General features: G+C 47.4%; 1 protein-coding gene across 15 annotated transcripts in view; it reads left to right on the forward strand.

The window, feature by feature from the left end:
• The window catches only part of ebf3a (EBF transcription factor 3a), a 274,303-nt gene that overhangs the window by 156,406 nt on the left and 92,897 nt on the right, over positions 1-25,000 (forward strand). For 11 of the 15 annotated variants that reach the window (XM_052502266.1, XM_052502270.1, XM_052502267.1 and 8 more), the window contains exon 9: positions 23,867-24,000. In XM_052502266.1, the coding sequence (XP_052358226.1) occupies positions 23,867-24,000 (134 nt within the window). The remainder of the gene's footprint in view (positions 1-23,866; positions 24,001-25,000) is intronic. The other 4 variants (XM_052502268.1, XM_052502263.1, XM_052502265.1 and 1 more) reach the window with 1 other exon arrangement.

Raw genomic sequence — 25,000 nt, forward strand, 5'->3', positions numbered from 1 at the left:
TCTCTAATTCTCCATCACCTCATTGTATTTCACTGGTCAATTTCATAAACACATGTACGTAATATGTATAATATTTATAATTATACTAATTATTGCTCTGTGTGAAATATGTAGTGATCTCTATTCACACATGTTTTCAATAGGACTCTAGCTCAATGGCTTTTTAAAATAAACTTCAAATCTGTAATTGATTTGTGGTGAGATCAGGTTGTTGTTACTGGGATCTGTAGTGTGGGGCCAGGTTGTTACTGGGTTCTGTAGTGTGAGGTCAGGTTGTTACTGGGATCTGTAGTGTGGGGTCAGGTTGTTACTGGGATCTGTAGTGTGAGGTCAGGTTGTTACTGGGATCTGTAGTGTGGGGTCAGGTTGTTACTGGGTTCTGTAGTGTGAGGTCAGGTTGTTACTGGGTTCTGTAGTGTGGGGTCAGGTTGTTACTGGGTTCTGTAGTGTGGGGTCAGGTTATTGTTACTGGGTTCTGTAGTGTGAGGTCAGGTTGTTACTGGGTTCTGTAGTGTTATTGGGTCAGGTTGTTACTGGGTTCTGTAGTGTGAGGTCAGGTTGTTACTGGGTTCTGTAGTGTGGGGTCAGGTTGTTACTGGGTTCTAATAATAGGTTGTTATATAATAATAATAATAATAATATATGCCATTTGCAGACGCTTTTATCCAAAGGACTTACAGTCAGGTTGTTTCTGGGTGGTCGGGGAATAACCCACTACCTGGCATTACAAGCACCATGCTTAATAATGAGCTACAGAAGGACCTGTAGTGTGAGGTCAGGTTGTTACTGGGATCTGTAGTGTGGGGTCAGGTTGTTACTGGGTTCTGTAGTGTGGGGTCAGGTTGTTACTGGGATCTGTAGTGTGGGGTCAGGTTGTTGTTACTGGGTTCTGTAGTGTGAGGTCAGGTTGTTACTGGGATCTGTAGTGTGAGGTCAGGTTGTTACTGGGTTCTGTAGTGTGGGGTCAGGTTGTTACTGGGTTCTGTAGTGTGAGGTCAGGTTGTTACTGGGATCTGTAGTGTGGGGTCAGGTTGTTACTGGGATCTGTAGTGTGAGGTCAGGTTGTTACTGGGATCTGTAGTGTGGGGTCAGGTTGTTACTGGGATCTGTAGTGTGAGGTCAGGTTGTTACTGGGTTCTGTAGTGTGAGGTCAGGTTGTTACTGGGTTCTGTAGTGTGAGGTCAGGTTGTTACTGGGTTCTGTAGTGTGAGGTCAGGTTGTTACTGGGATCTGTAGTGTGAGGTCAGGTTGTTACTGGGTTCTGTAGTGTGAGGTCAGGTTGTTACTGGGATCTGTAGTGTGAGGTCAGGTTGTTACTGGGATCTGTAGTGTGAGGTCAGGTTGTTACTGGGATCTGTAGTGTGAGGTCAGGTTGTTACTGGGATCTGTAGTGTGAGGTCAGGTTGTTACTGGGATCTGTAGTGTGAGGTCAGGTTGTTACTGGGTTGTTAGGTTGTTACTGGGATCTGTAGTGTGAGGTCAGGTTGTTACTGGGATCTGTAGTGTGAGGTCAGGTTGTTACTGGGATCTGTAGTGTGGGGTCAGGTTGTTACTGGGATCTGTAGTGTGAGGTCAGGTTGTTACTGGGATCTGTAGTGTGAGGTCAGGTTATTGTTACTGGGATCTGTAGTGTGAGGTCAGGTTGTTACTGGGTTCTGTAGTGTGAGGTCAGGTTGTTACTGGGATCTGTAGTGTGAGGTTATTACTGGGATCTGTAGTGTGGGGTCAGGTTGTTACTGGGATCTGTAGTGTGAGGTCAGGTTGTTACTGGGTTCTGTAGTGTGGGGTCAGGTTGTTACTGGGATCTGTAGTGTGGGGTCAGGTTGTTACTGGGTTCTGTAGTGTGAGGTCAGGTTGTTACTGGGTTCTGTAGTGTGAGGTCAGGTTGTTACTGGGTTCTGTAGTGTGAGGTCAGGTTGTTACTGGGTTCTGTAGTGTGAGGTCAGGTTGTTACTGGGTTCTGTAGTGTGAGGTCAGGTTGTTACTGGGATCTGTAGTGTGGGGTCAGGTTGTTACTGGGTTCTGTAGTGTGAGGTCAGGTTGTTACTGGGATCTGTAGTGTGAGGTCAGGTTGTTACTGGGTTCTGTAGTGTGAGGTCAGGTTGTTACTGGGATCTGTAGTGTGAGGTCAGGTTGTTACTGGGATCTGTAGTGTGAGGTCAGGTTGTTACTGGGATCTGTAGTGTGAGGTCAGGTTGTTACTGGGATCTGTAGTGTGAGGTCAGGTTGTTACTGGGATCTGTAGTGTGGGGTCAGGTTGTTACTGGGATCTGTAGTGTGGGGTCAGGTTGTTACTGGGTTCTGTAGTGTGGGGTCAGGTTGTTACTGGGATCTGTAGTGTGGGGTCAGGTTGTTACTGGGATCTGTAGTGTGGGGTCAGGTTGTTACTGGGATCTGTAGTGTGGGGTCAGGTTGTTACTGGGATCTGTAGTGTGAGGTCAGGTTGTTACTGGGATCTGTAGTGTGGGGTCAGGTTGTTACTGGGATCTGTAGTGTGGGGTCAGGTTGTTACTGGGTTCTGTAGTGTGGGGTCAGGTTGTTACTGGGATCTGTAGTGTGAGGTCAGGTTGTTACTGGGATCTGTAGTGTGAGGTCAGGTTGTTACTGGGATCTGTAGTGTGGAGGTCAGGTTGTTACTGGGTTCTGTAGTGTGGGGTCAGGTTGTTACTGGGATCTGTAGTGTGAGGTCAGGTTGTTACTGGGATCTGTAGTGTGGGGTCAGGTTGTTACTGGGATCTGTAGTGTGGGGTCAGGTTGTTACTGGGATCTGTAGTGTGGGGTCAGGTTGTTACTGGGATCTGTAGTGTGGGGTCAGGTTGTTACTGGGATCTGTAGTGTGGGGTCAGGTTGTTACTGGGATCTGTAGTGTGGGTCAGGTTGTTACTGGGATCTGTAGTGTGGGGTCAGGTTGTTACTGGGATCTGTAGTGTGAGGTCAGGTTGTTACTGGGATCTGTAGTGTGAGGTCAGGTTGTTACTGGGATCTGTAGTGTGAGGTCAGGTTGTTACTGGGATCTGTAGTGTGGGGTCAGGTTGTTACTGGGATCTGTAGTGTGAGGTCAGGTTGTTACTGGGATCTGTAGTGTGAGGTCAGGTTGTTACTGGGTTCTGTAGTGTGAGGTCAGGTTGTTACTGGGATCTGTAGTGTGAGGTCAGGTTGTTACTGGGATCTGTAGTGTGGGGTCAGGTTGTTGTTGGGATCTGTCGTGTGAGGTCAGGTTATTGTTACTGGGATCTGTAGTGTGAGGTCAGGTTATTGTTACTGGGATCTGTAGTGTGAGGTCAGGTTATTGTTACTGGGATCTGTAGTGTGTTACTGGGTCAGGTTATTGTTACTGGGATCTGTAGTGTGAGGTCAGGTTATTGTTACTGGGATCTGTAGTGTGAGGTCAGGTTATTGTTACTGGGATCTGTAGTGTGAGGTCAGGTTATTGTTACTGGGATCTGTAGTGTGAGGTCAGGTTATTGTTACTGGGATCTGTAGTGTGAGGTCAGGTTATTGTTACTGGGATCTGTAGTGTGAGGTCAGGTTATTGTTACTGGGATCTGTAGTGTGAGGTCAGGTTATTGTTACTGGGATCTGTAGTGTGAGGTCAGGTTATTGTTACTGGGATCTGTAGTGTGAGGTCAGGTTGTTACTGGGTTCTGTAGTGTGGGGTCAGGTTGTTACTGGGTTCTGTAGTGTGAGGTCAGGTTGTTACTGGGATCTGTAGTGTGAGGTCAGGTTGTTACTGGGATCTGTAGTGTGGGGTCAGGTTGTTGTTACTGGGATCTGTAGTGTGGGGTCAGGTTGTTACTGGGTTCTGTAGTGTGAGGTCAGGTTGTTACTGGGTTCTGTAGTGTGGGGTCAGGGTTGTTACTGGGTTCTGTAGTGTGGGGTCAGGTTGTTACTGGGATCTGTAGTGTGAGGTCAGGTTGTTACTGGGATCTGTAGTGTGAGGTCAGGTTGTTACTGGGATCTGTAGTGTGAGGTCAGGTTGTTACTGGGATCTGTAGTGTGGGGTCAGGTTGTTACTGGGATCTGTAGTGTGGGGTCAGGTTGTTACTGGGATCTGTAGTGTGGGGTCAGGTTGTTACTGGGATCTGTAGTGTGGGGTCAGGTTGTTACTGGGATCTGTAGTGTGGGGTCAGGTTGTTACTGGGATCTGTAGTGTGGGGTCAGGTTGTTACTGGGATCTGTAGTGTGGGGTCAGGTTGTTACTGGGATCTGTAGTGTGGGTCAGGTTGTTACTGGGATCTGTAGTGTGGGGTCAGGTTGTTACTGGGATCTGTAGTGTGGGGTCAGGTTATTGTTACTGGGATCTGTAGTGTGGGGTCAGGTTGTTACTGGGATCTGTAGTGTGGGGTCAGGTTGTTACTGGGATCTGTAGTGTGGGGTCAGGTTGTTACTGGGATCTGTAGTGTGGGGTCAGGTTATTGTTACTGGGATCTGTAGTGTGAGGTCAGGTTATTGTTACTGGGATCTGTAGTGTGAGGTCAGGTTGTTACTGGGATCTGTAGTGTGAGGTCAGGTTGTTACTGGGATCTGGGATCTGTGTGGGGTCAGGTTGTTACTGGGATCTGTAGTGTGGGGTCAGGTTGTTACTGGGATCTGTAGTGTGGGGTCAGGTTGTTACTGGGATCTGTAGTGTGAGGTCAGGTTGTTGTTACTGGGATCTGTAGTGTGAGGTCAGGTTATTGTTACTGGGATCTGTAGTGTGAGGTCAGGTTATTGTTACTGGGATCTGTAGTGTGAGGTCAGGTTATTGTTACTGGGATCTGTAGTGTGGGGTCAGGTTGTTACTGGGATCTGTAGTGTGAGGTCAGGTTATTGTTACTGGGATCTGTAGTGTGGGGTCAGGTTGTTACTGGGATCTGTAGTGTGAGGTCAGGTTATTGTTACTGGGATCTGTAGTGTGAGGTCAGGTTATTGTTACTGGGATCTGTAGTGTGGGGTCAGGTTATTGTTACTGGGATCTGTAGTGTGAGGTCAGGTTATTGTTACTGGGATCTGTAGTGTGAGGTCAGGTTATTGTTACTGGGATCTGTAGTGTGAGGTCAGGTTATTGTTACTGGGATCTGTAGTGTGAGGTCAGGTTATTGTTACTGGGATCTGTAGTGTGAGGTCAGGTTATTGTTACTGGGATCTGTAGTGTGGGGTCAGGGTTGTTACTGGGATCTGTAGTGTGAGGTCAGGTTGTTACTGGGATCTGTAGTGTGGGGTCAGGTTATTGTTACTGGGATCTGTAGTGTGAGGTCAGGTTGTTACTGGGATCTGTAGTGTGAGGTCAGGTTGTTACTGGGATCTGTAGTGTGAGGTCAGGTTATTGTTACTGGGATCTGTAGTGTGGGGTCAGGTTGTTGTTACTGGGTTCTGTAGTGTGAGGTCAGGTTGTTACTGGGTTCTGTAGTGTGAGGTCAGGTTGTTACTGGGTTCTGTAGTGTGAGGTCAGGTTGTTACTGGGTTCTGTAGTGTGAGGTCAGGTTGTTACTGGGATCTGTTAGTGTGAGGTCAGGTTGTTACTGGGATCTGTAGTGTGAGGTCAGGTTGTTACTGGGTTCTGTAGTGTGGGGTCAGGTTGTTACTGGGTTCTGTAGTGTGAGGTCAGGTTGTTACTGGGTTCTGTAGTGTGGGGTCAGGTTGTTACTGGGATCTGTAGTGTGGGGTCAGGTTGTTACTGGGATCTGTAGTGTGGGGTCAGGTTGTTGTTACTGGGATCTGTAGTGTGAGGTCAGGTTGTTACTGGGTTCTGTAGTGTGAGGTCAGGTTGTTACTGGGATCTGTAGTGTGAGGTCAGGTTTTTACTGGGATCTGTAGTGTGGGGTCAGGTTGTTACTGGGTTCTGTAGTGTGGGGTCAGGTTGTTACTGGGATCTGTAGTGTGAGGTCAGGTTGTTACTGGGATCTGTAGTGTGAGGTCAGGTTGTTACTGGGATCTGTAGTGTGAGGTCAGGTTATTGTTACTGGGATCTGTAGCTAGATCCCTATAAAAGCACTACTGTGGTGTCGTACTCATCAATGAGGAAACAGCTGACTCCACATCAGAAGACTGACTGATTGGCTGCTCTGCAGAGACAAAGGGGAAAAAAAGAGAGAAAAGTACATTCGGAGCAGCAAAGAAGTCTGGGAAATATAAATACAGGAAGGTCAGAGTTCAACCTTCTGTCCTTCCTGTTGGACTCGGTTCAGTTCAAACACTCTGGGGAAACGGGACCTTTTATCAAACGCGTATCAGCTAGTTATCACTGGCAAGTACAAGTGGCTGGTATGTATAGTATGATGTTACCCAAAACCTTTAATAGCATGAGGGTGTTGTTGTCTTAATTAGGCAGTGATTATCATCACTCTGTCATAACACTAGTGTTTTAATAATGCAACAGGAGAGGCAAAGCAAAGGCGTTATATCAATGAAATGCACTATATCAACCCCCAGATCTCTGCAGGGGAAGGAAATGACTGAGGTTTTTTGGGGGGGCGGGTGGTTCTTTACTAATGACAAAACGGGCAGAGAAAGACAATCTAATAATTGATGCCCTAAGCTGTGAAGTCGTTACGGCCTGTGACGTATTGTTTGTCTCTCTCTCTCTCTCTCTCTCTCTCTCTCTCTCTCTCTCTCTCTCTCTCTCTCTCTCTCTCTCTCTCTCTCTCTCTCTCTCTCTCTCTCTCTCTCTCTCTCTCTCTCTCTCTCTCTCTCTCTCTCTCTCTCTCTCTCTCTCTCTCTCTCTCTCTCTCTCTCTCTCTCTCTCTCTCTCTCTCTCTCTCTCTCTCTCTCTCTCTCTCTCTCTCTCTCTCTCTCTCTCTCTCTCTCTCTCTCTCTCTCTCTCTCTCTCTCTCTCTCTCTCTCTCTCTCTCTCTCTCTCTCTCTCTCTCTCTCTCCGTATCCACGGGATAGAAGGCTTGTTTTGCTTAGCAACCAGCTTTAATTAGGGGAGCAATTAAAGAGGTTGAGCTCCCCCCCTCCCCCACTCTACCGCGGGTCTCCCCCTGTCTGAGGGGGTCCTGCGGGACAGGGAACTGGCGTCTGCACAGCCTACTCACCCAACCCGACAACTAGATCAACCCACCCAACAACCACTGAATCATCTCATCTCATCAAAAGGCCCAATGTGCAGCAGAGCTCCTGTCCTTATGAATCTAGATTTGTACTGGTGGTTTTCAGATGATCCCATCTCCTGATCTGGAGTGTATCTCCTCCACCTTCCCGTTATTAAGTGAAGACCACACAGATCTATGAAGTGTGTGTGGATTGTGTTAGAGGGCAGACGTGGGTGGAATGGAACATTTAATGACGAAACATACTGTATCTAACATTTGAAACGCAGTCTCATATCACAGTCAAATCTCAGATTACTGATATTTTATTGTCGACCCATTTCAGAGAGACAGACAGACAGACAGACAGACAGACAGATAGACAGACAGACAGACAGACAGACAGACAGACAGACAGACAGACAGACAGACAGACAGACAGACCTAATGTATAGTCCATGTTAACTATGCTGTAGATTGGCTACAAAGTCTGTACAGGAAAACCGATTAACTCTGTTTATCTGCAATTCTGTCTCCCTAATACAACCTATTATCTATGTTTTAAACACCAGCTGAATATAATGTATTCCAGTTGATGGTATAGTAATCCCCCCCCCCCCCTCCCTTACTCTCTCACCTCCACGTGTTCCTCAGTTCATAAAAGAGCCTGTAGTCGTCAGTGAGGGGTGTGTAAAAGAGCGTCTCAGCGACCCTCGTCTGTGTCTACGCTCTGTGTGTGTGTGTGTGTGTGTGTGTGTGTGTGTGTGTGTGTGTGTGTGTGTGCGTGTGCGTGTGCGTGTGCGTGTGCGTGTGCGTGTGCGTGTGCGTGTGTGTGTGTGTGTGTCGTACTCAGCGACCCCGGCTCTCTCCTCGAGGCCCTGCAGCGTGGATCTGATTTGCATGCCAAGTGGCTGTAACGCTGTTAGGTTGATGCAATAAAGACAAACGGATCCAGGCTGCAAGGCTTTAGCCAGTAAAGAGGAGCAGATGGCCCTAGGAGAGGTAAAACAGGTATAATCCCATCAGCAGCAGTATCAACCCGCCATCTGGAGACCACCGGCACAATTACAAGACATTTTTAGCAGGCAGAACAAAGGAAGTCCTCAGTACGTACAGCACAGCAGGCAAGATGAGACCTGTTGGTGTGTCTCAATACTGGAGGGATGAGGAGGAAGGTGACTAAGTCTGTGTACCAAAATGACACCCTCTTTTCATATGAAGGGCACTACTACCCCATAGGCCCTAGTCAAAAGTAGGGCGCTAAATAGTGCCGTTTGGGATGCATGGGTGCCATGTTGCCTTGGAGAGAGGAGTGCTGATTAGAGCTTCACACTGAGAGGCAGGAGCTGAACGCAGAGAGAGAAGTAGGAACCCAACGCCTCTGTTCAGTAAACACAGAGAGGTGCGGAGGTGAGAGACAGGAGCTGAACGCAGAGAGAGAAGTAGGAACCCAACGCCTCTGTTCAGTAAACACAGAGAGGTGGGGAGCTGAACGCAGAGAGAGAAGTAGGAACCCAACGCCTCTGTTCAGTAAACACAGAGAGGTGGGGAGGTGAGAGGCAGGAGCTGAACGCAGAGAGAGAAGTAGGAACCCAACGCCTCTGTTCAGTAAACACAGAGAGGTGGGGAGCTGAACGCAGAGAGAGAAGTAGGAACCCAACGCCTCTGACACAGGGGGATGTGGGGAAGTGAGCTGGGAGGCCTGGTAGGTTGTGGGTAGTCAACACCAGACACAGTGGGGAGGTGAGCTGGGTGGCCTGGTAGGTTGTGGGTAGACAACACCAGACACAGTGGGGAGGTGAGCTGGGAGGCCTGGTAGGTTGTGGGTAGACAACACCAGACACAGTGGGGAGGTGAGCTGGGAGGCCTGGTAGGTTGTGGGTAGACAACACCAGACACAGTGGGGAGGTGAGCTGGGAGGCCTGGTAGGTTGTGGGTAGTCAACACCAGACACAGTGGGGAGGTGAGCTGGGAGGCCTGGTAGGTTGTGGGTAGACAACACCAGACACAGTGGGGAGGTGGGGAGGTGAGCTGGGAGGCCTGGTAGGTTGTGGGTAGTCAACACCAGACACAGTGCACAGTGGGGAGGTGGGGAGGTGAGCTGGGAGGCCTGGTAGGTTGTGGGTAGTCAACACCAGACACAGGGGGACGTGGTGAAGTGGGGTGGTGAGCTGGGAGGCCTGGTAGGTTGTGGGTAGTCAACACCAGACACAGTGCACAGTGGGGAGGTGGGGAGGTGAGCTGGGAGGCCTGGTAGGTTGTGGGTAGTCAACACCAGACACAGTGGGGAGGTGGGGAGGTGAGCTGGGAGGCCTGGTAGGTTGTGGGTAGTCAACACCAGACACAGTGGGGAGGTGGGGAGGTGAGCTGGGAGGCCTGGTAGGTTGTGGGTAGTCAACACCAGACACAGTGGGGAGGTGGGGAGGTGAGCTGGGAGGCCTGGTAGGTTGTGGGTAGTCAACACCAGACACAGTGGGGAGGTGGGGAGGTGAGCTGGGAGGCCTGGTAGGTTGTGGGTAGTCAACACCAGACACAGTGGGGAGGTGGGGAGGTGAGCTGGGAGGCCTGGTAGGTTGTGGGTAGTCAACACCAGACACAGTGCACAGTGGGGAGGTGGGGAGGTGAGCTGGGAGGCCTGGTAGGTTGTGGGTAGTCAACACCAGACACAGGGGGACGTGGTGAAGTGGGGTGGTGAGCTGGGAGGCCTGGTAGGTTGTGGGTAGACAACACCAGACACAGTGGGGAGGTGAGCTGGGAGGCCTGGTAGGTTGTGGGTAGTCAACACCAGACACAGTGGGGAGGTGAGCTGGGAGGCCTGGTAGGTTGTGGGTAGTCAACACCAGACACAGTGGGGAGGTGAGCTGGGAGGCCTGGTAGGTTGTGGGTAGTCAACACCAGACACAGGGGGACGTGGTGAGGTGGGGTGGTGAGCTGGGAGGCCTGGTAGGTTGTGGGTAGTGGGTAGTCAGTACCAAATATTTCTCTCCGCTCTCTCTCTCCTCTCTTGGCTCCTTGTTGACTGTCCACTTGAAGCACAACAAAGCCAGAGATTTGTTGGAGTGTGACAATTGATGTTGAGATAAGACACATGCAGGCGCCGGACCGCTTCCAGAAGACTTGGCATTGTGAGAAAAATCAGAAGAGAGCTGGCAAGCAGGGAGGAAGTGATGTGTTAGTCGTTAGCTAGTCGTTAGCTAGTCGTTAGCTAGACGTTAGCTAGTCGTTAGCTAGTCGTTAGCTAGTCTTTAGCTAGTCGTTAGCTAGACATTAGCTAGTCGTTAGTTAGTCGTTAGCTAGTCGTTAGCTAGTCGTTAGCTAGACGTTAGCTAGTCGTTAGTTAGTCGTTATCTAGTCGTTATCTAGTCGTTAGCTAGTCGTTAGCTAGTCTTTAGCTAGTCGTTAGTTAGTCGTTATCTAGTCGTTATCTAGTCGTTAGCTAGTCGTTAGCTAGTCTTTAGCTAGTCGTTAGCTAGACATTAGCTAGTCGTTAGTTAGTCGTTAGCTAGTCGTTAGCTAGACATTAGCTAGTCGTTAGTTAGTCGTTAGTTAGTCGTTAGCTAGTCGTTAGCTCGACGTTAGCTAGTCGTTAGTTAGTCGTTATCTAGTCGTTAGCTAGTCGTTAGCTAGTCGTTAGCTAGTCGTTAGCTAGTCGTTAGTTAGTCGTTAGCTAGTCGTTAGCTAGTCGTTAGCTAGACGTTAGCTAGTCGTTAGCTAGTCGTTAGCTAGTCGTTAGCTAGTCGTTAGCTAGTCGTTAGTTAGTCGTTAGCTAGACGTTAGCTAGACGTTAGCTAGACGTTAGCTAGTCGTTAGTTAGCCGTTAGGTAGTCGTTAGTTAGTCGTTAGCTAGTGAACAATACAATAAATTATCCCACAACTGACATAAAAATGTAGAGGAAAACATTTGATGAATATTGTTTAATATATTATATACTAAATATAGGTCCTTTATGAATTTTAAATAATATTTACAAAATTTAAAAAACAATCCGACTAATTAGAATAAGTTGTACCTAGCCTGCTATTCCTGTATGTTGGGTGGACTTGGCTCTGAACAGCCTACCTAGCCTGGTATTCCTGTATGTTGGGTGAACTTGGCTCTGAACAGCCTACCTAGCCTGGTACTCCTGTATGTTGGGTGGACTTGGCTCTGAACAGCCTACCTAGCCTGGTACTCCTGTATGTTGGGTGGACTTGGCTCTGAACAGCCTACCTAGCCTGGTATTCCTGTATGTTGGGTGAACTTGGCTCCAGAACAGCCTACCTAGCCTGGTATTCCTGTATGTTGGGTGAACTTGGCTCTGAACAGCCTACCTAGCCTGGTACTCCTGTATGTTGGGTGAACTTGGCTCTGAACAGCCTACCTAGCCTGCTATTCCTGTATGTTGGGTGGACTTGGCTCTGAACAGCCTACCTAGCCTGCTATTCCTGTATGTTGGGTGGACTTGGCTCTGAACAGCCTACCTAGCCTGCTATTCCTGTATGTTGGGTGAACTTGGCTCTGAACAGCCTACCTAGCCTGCTATTCCTGTATGTTGGGTGGACTTGGCTCTGAACAGCCTACCTAGCCTGCTATTCCTGTATGTTGGGTGAACTTGGCTCTGAACAGCCAACCTAGCCCGGTACTCCTGTATGTTGGGTGAACTTGGCTCTGAACAGCCTACCTAGCCTGCTATTCCTGTATGTTGGGTGGACTTGGCTCTGAACAGCCTACCTAGCCTGCTATTCCTGTATGTTGGGTGAACTTGGCTCTGAACAGCCTACCTAGCCTGCTATTCCTGTATGTTGGGTGGACTTGGCTCTGAACAGCCTACCTAGCCTGCTATTCCTGTATGTTGGGTGGACTTGGCTCTGAACAGCCTACCTAGCCTGCTATTCCTGTATGTTGGGTGGACTTGGCTCTGAACAGCCTACCTAGCCTGCTATTCCTGTATGTTGGGTGGACTTGGCTCTGAACAGCCTACCTAGCCTGGTACTCCTGTATGTTGGGTGAACTTGGCTCTGAACAGCCTACCTAGCCTGGTACTCCTGTATGTTGGGTGAACTTGGCTCTGAACAGCCTACCTAGCCTGGTATTCCTGTATGTTGGGTGGACTTGGCTCTGAACAGCCTACCTAGCCTGGTACTCCTGTATGTTGGGTGAACTTGGCTCTGAACAGCCTACCTAGCCTGGTACTCCTGTATGTTGGGTGGACTTGGCTCTGAACAGCCTACCTAGCCTGGTACTCCTGTATGTTGGGTGGACTTGGCATCAGAACAGCCTACCTAGCCTGGTACTCCTGTATGTTGGGTGAACTTGGCATCAGAACAACCTACCTAGCCTGGTATTCCTGTATGTTGGGTGGACTTGGCTCTGAACAGCCTACCTAGCCTGGTACTCCTGTATGTTGGGTGAACTTGGCATCAGAACAACCTACCTAGCCTGGTACTCCTGTATGTTGGGTGAACTTGGCATCAGAACAACCTACCTAGCCTGGTACTCCTGTATGTTGGGTGAACTTGGCATCAGAACAGCCTACCTAGCCTGGTACTCCTGTATGTTGGGTGAACTTGGCATCAGAACAGCCTACCTAGCCTGGTACTCCTGTATGTTGGGTGAACTTGGCATCAGAACAACCTACCTAGCCTGGTACTCCTGTATGTTGGGTGAACTTGGCATCAGAACAACCTACCTAGCCTGGTACTCCTGTATGTTGGGTGAACTTGGCATCAGAACAGCCTACCTAGCCTGGTATTCCTGTATGTTGGGTGGACTTGGCATCAGAACAGCCTACCTAGCCTGGTATCCCTGTATGTTGGGTGAACTTGGCATCAGAACAACCTACCTAGCCTGGTACTCCTGTATGTTGGGTGAACTTGGCATCAGAACAACCTACCTAGCCTGGTACTCCTGTATGTTGGGTGAACTTGGATTCAGAACATCCTTCACCAGACTGGTCCTGTTCCAACCCGTCCGTCTCTCTCTCGCTGGCTGACTGCGTGCGTCAGCTCTCTCCAATTTCCATCATCTGCTTGAGGGCATTGTGCACGTATATCATTAGATGGCTAACGCTGTCTGTGTAATTTGGTTCGCCATGCTCCCCATTGAACACATGCCCCCCCTTCTATATGTGCATTGAAAATGTATGCTAATCACGGGCAGAATGGAGGTGGCTCATGCACGGCCCGGTTTAGAGCAACCCCCGGCCCCCCCAGCCTCGGCCCCCGTCTCTCCCGTCTCCACGCTAGGCACCAACGGGGGAAGCATTGCGAAATTCGAGTCGGTGTGTGTGTGTGTGGCTGTCTGAAGCCCCAGCTGCCAGCCAGCCCCTCCTGTGCCTCTGCTCTGCCCAGTCCACCCCCCACCCCCCACCCCCATCCCCACCCAGCCTCTTCTCCCTAACCCCCCAACCTGCCTCCCTTCAGCCCCCCAACAACCCCCCCACCACAACCCACCCTTCCTTCCTTCTGTCCGTCCCTCCGTCCCTCCCTCCCTCCCTCCCTCCCTCCCTCCCTCCCTCTCACCTACAGACAGTAAATTTGTTTACTGTAATTTTTGGTGAATTATTTGCTATAATTGGCTTCGCTGATGAATGTCAGTCCCTTTGAGGAGTCTTGTCTGTCTTTAGAGAGTTGATGCTTTTTCAAACGCTCCTGCCTGCAATTAAGAAAAGCAAATGTCAATCGCAAGCCTCAGAAATGAAAATTTGTATGAACTTATTAGCATGGAGTCAACAGTGCCAGTTAAGGGCAGCCCTCCCTCCTCCCTCCCTCCCTCCCTCCCTCCCTCCCTCCCTCCCTCCCTCCCTCCCTCCCTCCCTCCCTCCCTCCCTCCCTCCCTCCCTCCCTCCCCCTCCCTCCCCCCTCCCTCCCTCCCTCCTCCTTCCCTATCCTCTCTCTGCCTCTCTCCTCTCTCTCTCTCTCTCTCTCTCTCTCTCTCTCTCTCTCTCTCTCTCTCTCTCTCTCTCTCTCTCTGCCTCCCCTCCCTCCCTCCCTCCCCCCTCTGCCCTCCTTCCCACCCTCCCTCCCTCCCTCCCTCCCTCCCTCCCTCCCTCCCTCCCTCCCTCCCTCCCTCCCTCCCTCCCCCTCCCTCCCTCCCTCCCTCCCTCCCTATCTCTCACTCTCTGCCTCTCTCTCTCTCTCTCTCTCTCTCTCTCTCTCTCTCTCTCTCTCTCTCTCTCTCTCTCTCTGCCTCCCCTCCCTCCCTCCCCCCTCTGCCCTCCTTCCCGCCATCTCTCCCTCCCTCCCTCCCTCCCGTGGCAGTGTGTGTGTGTGCTGTGGGCTCATGGCCCCTCTGCTACACAGGGAGATGCTCGTGGAATGAGCAAATACAACCTCGGCTGGTCCAACATTAAAGCAAACAAAGACTGGGGCCTTGTCTGGAGTGTAGAACACAACAATACCTAATGGTGATTAACCTGGCTGGCTGACAGAGAGCGAGCTGAGGGAAAGAGAGGGGGAAATCAATGCACGATGGCTATGATTATATCGTTTCATTATTGATCATATGTACGCCTTATAATTATAACCCATTATTATTTTATCAGTATTTTATCATTTATATTTTTATTAATAACAGATATATAAAAATAAAAAATCCACATATTTGTTTTTAACATACATTAGTTTTTGTGCTGTTTTTATATAAACTGAATTGCAATGATAGAAACATTGGTGTTACTGTGGTAGCTATTATAAACTCAGACATCTTAGCTACAACAATGATGTTACAGTGGTACAGGATGATAGCTATTATAAACTCAGACATCTTAGCTACAACAATGATGTTACAGTGGTACAGGATGATAGCTATTATAAACTCAGACATCTTAGCTACAACAATGATGTTACAGTGGTACAGGATGATAGCTATTATAAACTCAGACATCTTAGCTATAACAACGATGTTACAGTGGTACAGGATGATAGCTATTATAAACTCAGACATCTTAGCTATAACAACGATGTTACAGTGGTACAGGATGATAGCTATTATAAACTCAGACATCTTAGCTATAACAACGATGTTACAGTGGTACAGGATGATAGCTATTATAAACTCAGACATCTTAGCTATAACAACGATGTTACAGTGGTACAGGATGATAGCTATTATAAACTCAGACATCTTAGCTATAACAACGATGTTACAGTGGTACAGGATGATAGCTATTATAAACTCAGACATCTTAGCTATAACAACGATGTTACAGTGGTACAGGATGATAGCTATTATAAACTCAGACATCTTAGCTATAACAACGATGTTACAGTGGTACAGGATGATAGCTATTATAAACTCAGACATCTTAGCTATAACAACGATGTTACAGTGGTACAGGATGATAGCTATTATAAACGCAGACACCTTAGGTACAACTACCCCAATTACACTAAAAGGTACTACAGATTACAAAACATCCGTTTGTGAATTATTCACAAGGCTTTGTGGCTTTACAGTTCCAAGCACCTTTCCGTTGTCTCTCCTTCTATCCCCGGTCAACAACAATAAGAGAGATGGACAGATTAAATAAATAAAACAATCATTTAAAATGAAGGAGCAGTTCATGTAGAGGGTGGAGGAGTGAGAGTGGGGGAGGAAATCCATTACTGTTAGTCACCTCCCTCCCACTGACCATTTAGCAACAGGAAATAGAGCAGGAGAACTGAGGAGCGCTAATAAACAGACAAAGTGTACATCTTTAGGTATCTTCTGTAGCTCAGTTGGTAGAGCATGGCGCTTGTAATGCCAGGGTAGTGGGTTCGATCCCGGGACCACCCATAAGTAGAATGTATGCTCACATGACTGTAAGTCGCTTTGGATAAAAGCGTCTGCTAAATGGCATATTATTATATTATTATTATTATATTATTATATATTATTATTATTATCTAGTCTCTTTGTAGCAGAATCTGCATTCTAGAATGCTCATCGAAGCAGGGGCCAGAGGAAGTCTGGGTGTAGAAGAAGGTGTGATAAAAGAGAGAGAGAACTCTGTCCCTGACTGTTTGCCTCAGTGATGGCTACTGGTGGTCCGGAGCTTGCTAGCACTTCTGAAATTTTTTAAATATGAACTACCAGTCAAAAGTTTTAGAACACCTACTCATTCAAGTTTTTTTTTTATTTATTTTTGTTTCATTTTTAAACTAATTTCTACATTGTAGAATAATAGTGAAGACATCAAAACTATGAAATAACACATATGGAATCATGTAGTAACCAAAAAAAGTGTTAAACAAATCAAAATAGATTTTATCATCGAAATTCTTCAAATAGCCACCCTTTGCCTCGATGACAGCTTTGCAAACTCTTGGCATTCTCTCAACAGGCTTTATTAGGTAGTCACCTGGAATGCATTTCAATTAACAGGTGTGCCTTCTTAAAAGTTAATTTGTGTAATTTCTTTCCTTCTTAATGTGTTTGAGCCAATCAGTTGTGTTGTAACAAGGGGGGTAGCCCTATCTGGTAGGAGACTATGTCCATATTATAGCAACAACAGCTACAATAAGATCAATTTTTACTATTGAATTGCCACTGGCTTTGAGTAAAGCCAGAGTTTTTATGTATGTGAATGACTCAACACTATTACATGTCAGCTACAACGACAACTGAAATGACTGCAACACTCAACAAAGAGCTGCAGTTAGTTTCAGAGTGGGTGGCAAGGAATAAATTAGTCCTAAATATTTCTAGAACTAAAAACATTATATTTGGAACAAATCATTCACTAAACCCTAAACCTCAACTAAATCTGGTAATAAATAATGTGAAAAATGAGCGAGTTGAGATGACTAAACTGCTTGGAGTAACACTAGCTTGTAACCTGTCATGGTCTAAACATGTTGATACAACAGTAGCTAAGATGGGGAGAAGTCTGTCTATAATAAAGCACTGCTCTGCCTTCTTAACAACACTATCAACAAGGCAGGTCCTACAGGCTCTAGTTTCTACCTTCTTAACAACACTATCAACAAGGCAGGTCCTACAGGCCCTAGTTTCTACCTTCTTAACAACACTATCAACAAGGCAGGTCCTATAGGCCCTAGTTTCTACCTTCTAAACAACACTATCAACAAGGCAGGTCCTACAGGCTCTAGTTTCTGCCTTCTTAACAACACTATCAACAAGGCAGGTCCTACAGGCCCTAGTTTCTACCTTCTTAACAACACTATCACCAAGGCAGGTCCTACAGGCCCTAGTTTCTACCTTCTTAACAACACTATCAACAAGGCAGGTCCTACAGGCCCTAGTTTCTACCTTCTTAACAACACTATCAACAAGGCAGGTCATACAGGCCCTAGTTTCTACCTTCTTAACAACACCATCAACAATGCAGGTCCTACAGGCCCTAGTTTCTACCTTCTTAACAACACTATCAACAAGGCAGGTCCTACAGGCTCTAGTTTCTACCTTCTTAACAACACTATCAACAAGGCAGGTCCTACAGGCCCTAGGTTCTACCTTCTTAACAACTCTATCAACCAGGCAGGTCCTACAGGCTCTAGTTTCTCCCTTCTTAACAACTCTATCAACCAGGCAGGTCCTACTGGCCCTAGTTTCTACCTTCTTAACAACACTATCAACAAGGCAGGTCCTACAGGCCCTAGTTTCTACCTTCTTAACCACACTATCAACAAGGCAGGTCCTACAGACCCTAGTTTCTACCTTCTTAACAACTCTATCAACCAGGCAGGTCCTACTGGCCCTAGTTTCTACCTTCTTAACAACACTATCAACAAGGCAGGTGCTACAGGCCCTAGTGTCTACCTTCTTAACAACTCTATCAACAAGGCAGGTCCTACTGGCCCTAGTTTCTACCTTCTTAACAACACTATCAACAAGGCAGGTCCTACAGGCCCTAGTTTCTACCTTCTTAACAACTCTATCAACCAGGCAGGTCCTACTGGCCCTAGTGTCTACCTTCTTAACAACTCTATCAACCAGGCAGGTCATACTGGCCCTAGTTTCTACCTTCTTAACAACACTATCAACAAGGCAGGTCCTACAGGCCCTAGTTTCTACCTTCTTAACAACACTATCAACAAGGCAGGTCATACAGGCCCTAGTTTCTACCTTCTTAACAACACCATCAACAATGCAGGTCCTACAGGCCCTAGTTTCTACCTTCTTAACAACACTATCAACAAGGCAGGTCCTACAGGCCCTAGGTTCTACCTTCTTAACAACTCTATCAACCAGGCAGGTCCTACAGGCTCTAGTTTCTCCCTTCTTAACAACTCTATCAACCAGGCAGGTCCTACTGGCCCTAGTTTCTACCTTCTTAACAACACTATCAACAAGGCAGGTCCTACAGGCCCTAGTTTCTACCTTCTTAACCACACTATCAACAAGGCAGGTCCTACAGACCCTAGTTTCTACCTTCTTAACAACTCTATCAACCAGGCAGGTCCTACTGGCCCTAGTTTCTACCTTCTTAACAACACTATCAACAAGGCAGGTGCTACAGGCCCTAGTGTCTACCTTCTTAACAACTCTATCAACAAGGCAGGTCCTACTGGCCCTAGTTTCTACCTTCTTAACAACACTATCAACAAGGCAGGTCCTACAGGCCCTAGTTTCTACCTTCTTAACAACTCTATCAACCAGGCAGGTCCTACTGGCCCTAGTGTCTACCTTCTTAACAACTCTATCAACCAGGCAGGTCATACTGGCCCTAGTTTCTACCTTCTTAACAACACTATCAACAAGGCAGGTCCTACAGGCCCTAGTTTCTACCTTCTTAACAACTCTATCAACCAGGCAGGTCCTACTGGCCCTAGTGTCTACCTTCTTAACAACTCTATCAACCAGGCAGGTCATACTGGCCCTAGTTTCTACCTTCTTAACAACTCTATCAACCAGGCAGGTCATACTGGCCCTAGTTTCTACCTTCTTAACAACACTATCAACAAGGCAGGTCCTACAGGCCCTAGTTTCTACCTTCTTAACAACACTATCAACAAGGCAGGTCCTACAGGCCCTAGTTTCTACCTTCTTAACAACTCTATCAACCAGGCAGGTCCTACTGGCCCTAGTTTCTACCTTCTTAACAACACTATCATTTACATTTACATTTTACATTTAAGTCATTTAGCAGACGCTCTTATCCAGAGCGACTTACAAATTGGTGCATTCACCTTATGACATCGAGTGGAACAGCCACTTTACAATAGTGCATCTAAATCTTTTAAGGGGGGTGAGAAGGATTACTTTATCCTATCCTAGGTATTCCTTAAAGAGGTGGGGTTTCAGGTGTCTCCGGAGGTTGGTGATTGACTCCGCTGTCCTGGCGTCGTGAGGGAGTTTGTTCCACCATTGGGGGCCAGAGCAGCGAACAGTTTTGACTGGGCTGAGCGGGAACTGTACTTCCTCAGTGGTAGGGAGGCGAGCAGGCCAGAGGTGGATGAACGCAGTGCCCTTGTTTGGGTGTAGGGCCTGATCAGAGCCTGGAGGTACTGAGGTGCCGTTCCCCTCACAGCTCCGTAGGCAAGAACTATCAACCAGGCAGGTCCTACAGGCTCTAGTTTTGTCGCACCTTGGCTACTGTTCTGTCATGTGGTCAGGTGCCACAAAAAAGGACTTAGGAAAATTGCAATTGGCTCAGAACAGGGCAGCACGGCTGGCCCTTGGTTGTACACAGAAAGCTAATATTAATAATATGCATGTCAATCTCTCCTGGCTCAAAGTGGAGGAGAGATTGACTTCATCACTACTTGTATTTATGAGAGGTATTGACATGTTGAATGCACCGAGGTGTCTGTCTAAACTACTGGCACACAGCTCGGACACCCATGCATACCCCACAATAAATGCCACCAGAGGTCTCTTCACAGTCCCCAAGTCCAGAACAGACTATGGGAGGTGCACAGTACTACATAGAGCCATGACTACATGGAACTCTATTCCACAGTACTACATAGAGCCATGACTACATGGAACTCTATTCCACAGTACTACATAGAGCCATGACTACATGGAACTCTATTCCACAGTACTACATAGAGCCATGACTACATGGAACTCTATTCCACAGTACTACATAGAGCCATGACTACATGGAACTCTATTCCACAGTACTACATAGAGCCATGACAACATGGAACTCTATTCCACAGTACTACATAGAGCCATGACTACATGGAACTCTATTCCACAGTACTACATAGAGCCATGACTACATGGAACTCTATTCCACAGTACTACATAGAGCCATGACTACATGGAACTCTATTCCACAGTACTACATAGAGCCATGACTACATGGAACTCTATTCCATATCAAGTAACTGATGCAGCAGTACAATTAGATTTTTTTTAAAACAGACAAAAAAACACCTCATGGAACAGCGGGGACTGTGAAGCAACACACACACACACACACACACACACACACACACACACACACACACACACACACACACACACACACACACACACACACACACACACACACACACACACACACACACACACACACACACACACACACACACACACACACACACACACACACACACACAGACAGACAGACAGACAGACAGACAGACAGACAGACAGACAGACAGACAGACAGACAGACAGACAGACACACAGACAGACACACAGACACACAGACACACAGACAGACACACACACACACACACACACACACAATAGCATACGCACTACACAGATATGTACACATGGATTGTGTACTGTATATATCTGGTGGAGTAGGGGCCTGAGGGCACACGGTCTGTTAATGTATTGTAATGTTTTTTAAATGGTATAAACTGACTTAATTTCGCTGGACCCCAGGAAGAGTAGCTGCTGTCTTGGCAGGAACTAATGGGGATCCATAATAAACCCCAGGAAGAGTAGCTGCTGTCTTGGCAGCAGCTAATGGGGATCCATAATAAACCCCAGGAAGAGTAGCTGCTGTCTTGGCAGCAGCTAATGGGGATCCATAATAAACCCCAGGAAGAGTAGCTGCTGTCTTGGCAGCAGCTAATGGGGATCCATAATAAACCCCAGGAAGAGTAGCTGCTCTCTTGGCAGCAGCTAATGGGGATCCATAATAAACCATAGGAAGAGTAGCTGCTGTCTTGGCAGCAGCTAATGGGGATCCATAATAAACCCCAGGAAGAGTAGCTGCTGGGATCCATAATAAACCCCAGGAAGAGTAGCTGCTGTTTTGGCAGCAGCTAATGGGGATCCATAATAAACCCCAGGAAGAGTAGCTGCTGTCTTGGCAGCAGCTAATGGGGATCCATAAAAAAAACCAGGAAGAGTAGCTGCTGTCTTGGCAGCAGTTAATGGGGATCCATAATAAACCCCAGGAAGAGTAGCTGCTGTCTTGGCAGCAGCTAATGGGGATCCATAATAAACCCCAGGAAGAGTAGCTGCTGTCTTGGCAGCAGCTAATGGGGATCCATAATAAACCCCAGGAAGAGTAGCTGCTGTCTTGGCAGCAGCTAATGGGGATCCATAATAAACCCCAGGAAGAGTAGCTGCTGTCTTGGCAACAGCTAATGGGGATCCATAATGAATTGAAATACAAAGGTCAGTCAATACAGAACATTTCAAGAACTTTAAAAGTTTCTTCATGTGTAGTCGCAAAAACCATCGAACGCTATGATGAAACTGGCTCTCACGAGGACCGCCCCAGAAATGAAGACCCAGAGTGACCTCTGCTGCAAAGGATAAATTCATTAGAGTTGCCAGCCTCAGAAATTGCAGCCCAACTAAAACACTTCACAGAGTTCATGCAACAGACACATCTCAACATCAGTTGGTCAGAGGAGACTGTGTAAATTGCTACAAAGAAACCACTACTAAAGGACACCAATAAGAAGAAGAGACTTGCTTGGGCCAAGAAACACGAGCAATGGGCATTAGGCAGGTCAAAAGTTGTCCTTTGGTCTGGAGTCCAAACGGATGATCTCCACATGTGTATTTCCCACCGTGAAGCATGGAGGAGGAGGTGTTATGGTGTGGGGGTGACACTGTCTGTGACACTGTCTGTGATTTATTTAGAATTCAAGGCACACTTAACCAGCATGGCTACCACAGCATGCTGCAGCGATACGCCGTCCCATCTGGTTTGGGCTTAGTGGGACTATCATTTGTTTTTCAACAGGATAATGACCCAACACACCTCCAGTCTATGTAAGGGCTATTTGACCAAGAAGGAGAGTGATGGAGTACTGCATCAGATGACCTGGCCTCCACAATCCCCCATCCTCAACCAAATTGAGATGATTTGGAATTAGTCGGACTGCAGAGTGAAGGAAAAGCAGACAACAAGTGCTCAGCATATGTGGGAACTCCTTCAAGACTGTTGGAAAAGCATTCCAGGTGAAGCTGGTTAAGAGAATGCCAAGCGTGTGCAAAGCTGTCATCAAGGCAAAAGGGTGGCTATTTGTAAAATCTCAAATATACAATATATTTTGATTTGTTTAACACTTTTGTTTTGGTGACCACATGATTCCGTATGTGTTATTTCATAGTTTTGATGTCTTCACAAATATTTCCACAATGAAGAAAATCGTACAAAATAATGAAAAACCCTTGAATGAGTAGGTGTTGTAAAACATGTGACCTGATAGTGCTACATGCTCCAGGGGTGTATTCGGCTGGAACGCTGGAGGCCTGCAGATGCTAAACGTGGTTATGTTAGTTAACGTGACAAGCTATTTTTTCCCCTCTGGATTTCTGTAGCGAGAACAAACCAATCGTTTTTGTCAGCCTTTTTGCCTTGTAAAACCAGTCAATAAGTTTATCTTTTTTATTATTATTAGTAGTATTTTTTACCTTTATTTAACTCGGCAAGTCTTATTTTCAGTGACGGCCTAGGAACAGTGGGTTAACTGGTCTAGGAACAGTGGGTTAACTGGTCTAGGAACAGTGGGTTAACTGGTCTAGGAACAGTGGGTTAACTGGTCTAGGAACAGTGGGTTAACTGGTCTAGGAACAGTGGGTTAACTGGTCTAGGAACAGTGGGTTAACTGGTCTAGGAACAGTGGGTTAACTGGTCTAGGAACAGTGGGTTAACTGGTCTAGGAACAGTGGGTTAACTGGTCTAGGAACAGTGGGTTAACTGGTCTAGGAACAGTGGGTTAACTGGTCTAGGAACAGTGGGTTAACTGGCCTAGGAACAGTGGGTTAACTGGTCTAGGAACAGTGGGTTAACTGGTCTAGGAACAGTGGGTTAACTGGTCTAGGAACAGTGGGTTAACTGGTCTAGGAACAGTGGGTTAACTGGTCTAGGAACAGTGGGTTAACTGGCCTAGGAACAGTGGGTTAACTGTCCTAGGAACAGTGGGTTAACTGGTCTAGGAACAGTGGGTTAACTGGTCTAGGAACAGTGGGTTAACTGGGCTAGGAACAGTGGGTTAACTGGCCTAGGAACAGTGGGTTAACTGGCCTAGGAACAGTGGGTTAACTGGTCTAGGAACAGTGGGTTAACTGGTCTAGGAACAGTGGGTTAACTGCCTGTTCAGGGGCAGAACGACAGATTTGTACCTTTGGACCAGCTCAGGGTTTTTAACTTGCAACCTTCCGGTTACTAGTCCAACGCTCTAACCACTAGGCTACCTGCCGTCCCTACACTCTAACCACTAGGCTACCTGCCGTCCCTACACTCTAACCACTAGGCTACCTGCCGTCCCTACACTCTAACCACTAGGCTACCTGCCGTCCCTACACTCTAACCACTAGGCTACCTGCCGGCCCTACACTCTAACCACAAGGCTACCACATGAGTAATGCTGCTCAGTCTGACATAGGGAATCTGGCTCTTCAGTGCCCGGTGTTCTGTTTTAATATTCAGGCTAGTTGGTTAGTTAGTGTAGCAGATGGGAAGGTCCTAAATTCTCTCTGTTGTTCTGTCTGTTACAAGCAGCTACCCCCTGCATCAAAGCCATCAGCCCAAGTGAAGGATGGACCACGGGAGGAGCCACAGTCATCATCATAGGAGATAACTTCTTTGACGGACTCCAAGTCGTGTTCGGGACGATGCTTGTGTGGAGTGAGGTAAGAAGCCTTTGAAATGGGTATTTATTTCCAGACTCGGTGTTCTCATGTATACATCAGAATACACTGTTGTATTTCAGAGCAATTAGCATGGAAAAAAAACCCCAACATAGATTTGAATTGTGTGTGTGGGGGGGAAAAGAAAGGATCAATCCTAGCATGTACCACACAGCAGTTTGTGTTAATGGAATCAGACACTTTACACAGCTTTTTCTTATGCTGTTTGCACCCTGTATAGCTGATCAAGCAGTCTGAAGCACGCGAGCTAATAGCAGTCTGAAGCACGCGAGCTAATAGCAGTCTGAAGCACGCGAGCTAATAGCAGTCTGAAGCACGCGAGCTAATAGCAGTCTGAAGCACGCGAGCTAATAGCAGTCTGAAGCACGCGAGCTAATAGCAGTCTGAAGCACGCGAGCTAATAGCAGTCTGAAGCACGCGAGCTAATAGCAGTCTGAAGCACGCGAGCTAATAGCAGTCTGAAGCACGAGAGCTAATAGCAGTCTGAAGCACGCGAGCTAATAGCAGTCTGAAGCACACGAGCTAATAGCAGTCTGAAGCACGCGAGCTAATAGCAGTCTGAAGCACGCGAGCTAATAGCAGTCTGAAGCACGCGAGCTAATAGCAGTCTGAAGCACGCGAGCTAATAGCAGTCTGAAGCACGCGAGCTAATAGCAGTCTGAAGCACGCAAGCTTATAGCAGTCTGAAGCACGCGAGCTAATAGCAGTCTGAAGCACGCGAGCTAATAGCAGTCTGAAGCACGCGAGCTAATAGCAGTCTGAAGCACGCGAGCTAATAGCAGTCTGAAGCACGCGAGCTAATAGCAGTCTGAAGCACGCGAGCTAATAGCAGTCTGAAGCACGCGAGCTTATAGCAGTCTGAAGCACGCGAGCTAATAGCAGTCTGAAGCACGCGAGCTAATAGCAGTCTGAAGCACGCGAGCTAATAGCAGTCTGAAGCACGCGAGCTAATAGCAGTCTGAAGCACGCGAGCTAATAGCAG

This window comes from Oncorhynchus keta, unplaced genomic scaffold (genome assembly GCF_023373465.1).
Source record: "Oncorhynchus keta strain PuntledgeMale-10-30-2019 unplaced genomic scaffold, Oket_V2 Un_contig_1536_pilon_pilon, whole genome shotgun sequence".
Classification (NCBI taxonomy): domain Eukaryota; kingdom Metazoa; phylum Chordata; class Actinopteri; order Salmoniformes; family Salmonidae; genus Oncorhynchus; species Oncorhynchus keta.